Below are 6,599 nucleotides of genomic sequence, written 5' to 3' on the forward strand. Positions count from 1 at the left end.
AAGTTGACAAACAAAATCAATCAGTTTAAGTTGACCAACAAAATCAATCAGTTGAAGTTGACAAACAAAATCAATCAGTTGAAGTTGACCAACAAAATCAATCAGTTTATGTTGACCAACAAAATCAATCAGTTGAAGTTGACCAACAAAATCAATTAGTTTAAGTTGACCAACAAAATCAATCAGTTTAAGTTGACCAACAAAATCAATCAGTTGAAGTTGACCAACAAAATCAATCAGTTGAAGTTGACAAACAAAATCAATCAGTTGAAGTTGACAAACAAAATCAGTTAGTTTAAGTTGACCAGGGATTTATTAACAATCAGAAAGGTGAAATTGTAAGATTAAAGATAGTATTTCTATTGCTGTTTTCAAGATATTTCCTCACAAGAAAACCTTTGAAAATTTCCCGGAATAGAAATGATAGAAAAGAGTTAAAGTAATTATCTGATTTTTGAAGCCGAAACAAGATACAAATTAACACTAAGTTTCATTAAATTTGATTAACATCATCACCCAGGTCCCAAAATTGATAGGTAATTCAGACTCAGACTTCAACTACTTGTCAATTAATAAGTAGCCACCGGTTGTTATGGAAACCTAATAGCTGCTGGGTATTTGAATATTAAATATACAGCTCAAGTCGTTACCCTATAGGACAAGGATTTACAACATTACAAACACTTGTTAATATCACGGAACCTAAAAACTGGACTGTAACTTGTTTGATCAGCTGCATCAGAATAAAATCGGCTTCTAAGTTCTATAGTGTGATTTTAAACTCCATACACAGAAAGTACGTTAACACTATATTAATAAAAACACGGCTGTGGCGATAGACATGTGGACTTTGACAATTTCCAAGTGGCAAACATTTCGAGCGACAGGTAATAAGTAACTGCTTTAATAATGTTTTCTTGATTTCCCTTGATGTTTTGAGGGAGTTACATTTGCGTTTGTTTAATATATGCTTTTTCTCGAACTAGACAAAGATACCAAGAAGACATACTTTTCTCTACAAAGAGCACATCATGAAAATTACAATTATTTTACTGAGTTTAGTTTTAATAAAATCAGGAACAACTCAGACAAACATGCCTAACCAGACGATGGAGAGAGACTACTTTGGAGAAATTTGTCATTTGATGACAAATGGTGAGTTTTGTTGTTGTTGTTTTTTATATCAGAGAGATATATAGAGGGAAAGGGGGGTTTTAGAGTATTTTTAATAGTATGAGAATTGTTTATTAATTTATTATCCCCCTAATATAACAATTCTTTAGTAAAATATTGTTAAACGGATATCATTATTACTGTCAACTTCTTAAAAAAAATACGTCTTGTTCTTGTAACATTTGAAGAACACTAAAATTACATTTTACATCAGTAATATACAAACACTGGCATTAAATATGGATTTTTAAACTTGTTAACTTTAATACTACCTACTAGCTCTCTGGAGTAACATCATACAACTACTGATCAACTCTTTAGAGTAACATCATACAATTACTGATCAACTCTTTAGAGTAACATCATACAATTACTCATCAACTCTTTAAAATAACATCATACAATTACTCATCAACTCTTTAGAGTAACACCATACAATTACTGATCAACTCTTTAGAGTAACATCATACAATTACCGATCAACTCTTTAGAGTAACATCATACAATTACCGATCAACTCTTTAGAATAACATACATACAATTACCGATCAACTCTTTAGAATAACATAAAATTACCGATCAACTCTTTAGAGTAACATCATACAATTACCGATCAACTCTTTAGACTAACATAAAATTACCGATCAACTCTTTAGAGTAACATCATACAATTACCGATCAACTCTTTAGATAACATCATACAATTACCGATCAACTCTTTAGAATAACATCATACAATTACCGATCAACTCTTTAGAATAACATCATACAATTACCGATCAACTCTTTAGACTAACATAAAATTACCGATCAACTCTTTAGAGTAACATAAAATTACCGATCAAATCTTTAGAGTAACATAAAATTACCGATCAACTCTTTAGGCTAACATAAAATTACCGATCAACTCTTTAGAGTAACACCATACAATTACCGATCAACTCTTTAGATAACATCATACAATTACCGATCAACTCTTTAGACTAACATAAAATTACCGATCACCTCTTTAGAGTAACATCATACAATTACCGATCAACTCTTTAGAATAACATCATACAATTACCGATCAACTCTTTAGAATAACATCATACAATTACCGATCAACTCTTTAGAATAACATCATAAAATTACCGATCAACTCTTTAGAATAACATCATACAATTACCGATCAACTCTTTAGAGTAACACCATACAATTACCGATCAACTCTTTAGAGTAACATCATACAATTACCGATCAACTTTTTAGAGTAACATCATACAATTACCGATCAACTCCTAACCTATATTGCCCTACACATCTTGAGTAATATCATAACTTATATTATCCTACACATCTTAAGTAATATCCTAACCTATATTACCCTATACATCTTAAGTAATATCCTAACCTGTATTGCCCTACATATCTTGAGTAGTATCTTAACCTATATTATCCTACACATCTTAAGTAATATCATAACCTATATTACTCTACACATTTTGAGTAATATCCTAACCTATATTGCTCTACATATCTTGAGTAGTATCTTAACCTATATTATCCTACACATCTTAAGTAATATCATAACCTATATTACTCTACACATTTTGAGTAATATCCTAACCTATATTACTCTACATATCTTGAGTAGTATCTTAACCTATATTATACTACACATCTTAAGTAATATCATAACCTATATTACTCTACACATCTTGAGTAATATCCTAACCTTTATTACTCTGCACATCTTGAGTAATATTCTAACCTATATTACTCTACACATCTTGAGTAATATCCTAACTTATATTGCCCGTTATTTTTCTGAAGTAACATTACCTCTCTGGGTAAGCATCACATTTCGGCAAAACTTTCGTTAATCGTTTGATGTTACGTATACTTTCTGAGAAACGTTTATAATTACCTAACGCTTTAAATTGTGATTTATCAGAAACAATAACTGTTTGACAGTAACCGGTTTACTGGAATATACAGCACTTCTATTGTGTATAACCGAGGACAATTTTTCAGAAGATCTGTTGTTTGATTTCTTTTACAGAAAATAATACTGTCGTTGAAAAACGCAATGAATGCTTGGAAATGATTCGGGTATGTTTATGTATACGTTATTTATATATATATGTTACTTAACTTTTATACAATATGTAGGTAAGGAAATAAAACATTTAATTTGCACACACTAAAGAAAAACGTTTAAATATCCAACATTAAGTCTACATTAAAATACGTTATTTAGTGCTAGAGTTTTGATTAGTTGAAATGAGATGTCCAATTAGTCCAGCTTTCACAGGAACCAGATACACACAAAAATCTCCACTAGAGGTCCACATTGGATGCTTTATTTCTGAAAGGATTTCTTTTGTTCTGTAGTAGAACTCTGGATTTCGGAGCTGGTGAGCCGGGTTCGAATCCATGCGATACCAAGAAATATTTTCTTAGCGTGGATTTTTGCTGACGAGCTGGGTACCTTCCCGCTGGTCAGTGTAGTTCAAATTTGGGGTCAGTAGCAGATAAACTTGGTAGCTTTTCCATAAATAGAAAATATTTGTATGAAGTTATTACTTCAGATATATCACGAACATCTAATGATATAACATGTATTTACTTTCATATTTTTTACAACAAAGTTTCATATTTAAAGTTGAGATTAATTAGCGTATTAGTATTTTGTACGCCCTTTCTAAGCTGGAGAATCATGATTATAATTAATTATACTTGTTATAAGACATTAGTATTAGGCCTCATATACTTTTAACACTGCATTTCTTATGTAGGTCCTTAGGGATATTCAAGAATTAGAAGAGTATATAATAATAGTATTCCAACCACACCCTGTTCGTCATATCAATGATGAGCTCTGGATTGAGCGAAATGCGTCACGATAATGGAAATGGCAAATATAGTGTGGTTGGAATACTACTATATACACTTTAGACATTCTTTAAAATCCCTATGGGACTACATAAAGAATGTAATGTAAAGAAATATAATAGGCTTAACACTAATGCCTTATGACATGTATAATTAATTAGCATATTTCTTTGAGCTATTTCTTTTAAATCTAAATTCAGTAGGAAAGGAGTTTTGAGAGGGAACAAAAATCCGAAACAAGAGGTTAAAATTTGCTTTGTTTGTTTGTGTCTAAGTGCAAAGCTATACAATAGGCTATTTGAGATGTTTTAATCATTTGTATTGAACCCCGATTTAATTTGATAGACTTTCCAACCTAATAACGACTGGATAACATGTCGGAAAACGACGGGTGCAGAGGACAAAGCTGACAACGATCTATGGAAAGAAATTTGCAAAGTACCACCAGAGGGCGTTGGAGAAATGGTAATGTAATAATATTTCTTTTGTTGAGTTCGAGTTCGTTTCTGCTTTAACATTTCTTTTACAGTCTTTGTTTTCGACTCATTCATATTATTCTCATCATGTTCAACAAAACATTTATGTCATAATTCAAGCACGGGCGTAATTGAAAACTACGTAATTCATCCAATAGAATTCGCGTATGAACTATGACCAATGAATATCATAAGTTAAGCCTAACTTTGTTTTACCAATTCATCTTAATTTGTTTTTTAATGATTGACCAATGTCTCGTACGATGTACTAGCAAGCACTCCAACAGAAACTATTAAAATCCTATTTCTTCTAATGACAATCTCAAACAAACGGCCTTTAACGTGGGCAAAAGCTCTCTCAAACTAACACATCTACAAAATACAATAGTGACCTCATAAATCCTACAAGTAATAATCAACTCCTTCCCCATGGTTCCAACATAATACAAAAAATGGTTATAGGTTTTGTGTTAAATTCATTTTTTAAATCAACATGTTTTCCTAATATCATGAATTATATTGTAAATTAGTATGAGTAGGACAAAGCAAAGAAGCTTTATATGAAGCTGTGCTACACTGTACGTGGAAGGGTACAAAATGTTAGGTGAAAATGTGCAGGAATGTGGGTGATGGTGTACACCACTTTAGGTGAAGGTGTAGAGGAGTGTAGGTGATGGTGTACACAACTTTAGGTGAAGGTGTAGAGGAGTGTAGGTGATGGTGTACACAACTTTAGGTGAAGGTGTAGAGGAGTGTAGCAGGTGGTGTACACCACTTTAGGTGAAGGTGTAGAGGAGTGTAGGTGATGGTGTACACAACTTTAGGTGAAGGTGTAGAGGAGTGTAGGTGATGGTGTACACAACTTTAGGTGAAGGTGTAGAGGAGTGTAGGTGATGGTGTACACAACTTTAGGTGAAGGTGTAGAGGAGTGTAGGTGATGATGTACACAACTTTAGGTGAAGGTGTAGAAGAGTGTAGGTGATGGTGTACACAACTTTAGGTGAAGGTGTAGAGGAGTGTAGGTGATGGTGTACACAACTTTAGGTGAAGGTGTAGAGGACTGTAGGTGATGATGTACACAACTTTAGGTGAAGGTGTAGAGGAGTGTAGGTGATGGTGTACACCACTTTAGGTGAAGGTGTAGAGGAGTGTAGGTGATGGTGTACACCACTTTAGGTGAAGGTGTAGAGGAGTGTAGGTGATGGTGTACACAACTTTAGGTGAAGGTGTAGAGGAGTGTAGGTGATGATGTACACAACTTTAGGTGAAGGTGTAGAGGACTGTAGGTGATGGTGTACACCACTTTAGGTGAAGGTGTAGAGGACTGTAGGTGATGGTGTACACAACTTTAGATGAAGATGTAGAGGAGTGTAGCAGGTGGTGTACACAACTTTAGGTGAAGGTATAGAGGACTGTAGGTGATGGTGTAAAGTTTGAACATAAATATGGTATATCAGATGAGGTCAAAATATTATAAAATAAACTAATTTATTAAATACATTTCATACAGATGTATGTCTGCCTGAGAAAGGACTCAAAAGAGAGGAAACAGAAAAGCAAATGGATTGAAGTAAGATTCATGTCTTTACCAACTATTGACAGTTGTAACATTAACATCATTTGTCATTAGGCTTTAAAAATCTTTATTAAAAAAACAAACTAGCTTTACATAATTCACGATATTTTCGCAATATTTTTTTATCCAACAATTATATCAATATTTCATCTTTTTTTTTCTTAGTGGGAAGAACATTTAACAGAGATGATTTAAAACACTAGAAATAACACAGCGATGTAAACATTTTAAAAGACTGTAGTATTTTTGATTTTTTTCATCAAAGGTTATGTGATGAGAAATTCTATAAGCTCTAAAAACATTGAGGTTATATATACACCTGGAAAAAAGTTAAGCACTCCCAAATATTTTTCAGGATTGCTTATTGAAAATAAGGTTTAATTTTCATGATGTTGAGCAATGTTCATAATTTCAAACATAATTAAAAGGATGTGAGCGTTCAGGTGTGACATTTAAATCAGGCGCGTTTTTTTCCCCACGTGCAACTTGCTCCCTTC

At 32.8% G+C, this 6,599-nt stretch overlaps 1 protein-coding gene across 1 annotated transcript in view; it reads left to right on the forward strand.

The window, feature by feature from the left end:
- The window catches only part of LOC111083379, an 11,735-nt gene that overhangs the window by 1,167 nt on the left and 3,969 nt on the right, over positions 1–6,599 (forward strand). The window contains exons 2-5 of the mRNA XM_022379873.1: positions 987–1,155; positions 3,218–3,267; positions 4,396–4,515; positions 6,037–6,096. Of these exons, the coding sequence (XP_022235581.1) occupies positions 987–1,155; positions 3,218–3,267; positions 4,396–4,515; positions 6,037–6,096 (399 nt within the window). The remainder of the gene's footprint in view (positions 1–986; positions 1,156–3,217; positions 3,268–4,395; positions 4,516–6,036; positions 6,097–6,599) is intronic.

This window comes from Limulus polyphemus, unplaced genomic scaffold (genome assembly GCF_000517525.1).
Source record: "Limulus polyphemus unplaced genomic scaffold, Limulus_polyphemus-2.1.2 Scaffold9307, whole genome shotgun sequence".
Taxonomy (NCBI): domain Eukaryota; kingdom Metazoa; phylum Arthropoda; class Merostomata; order Xiphosura; family Limulidae; genus Limulus; species Limulus polyphemus.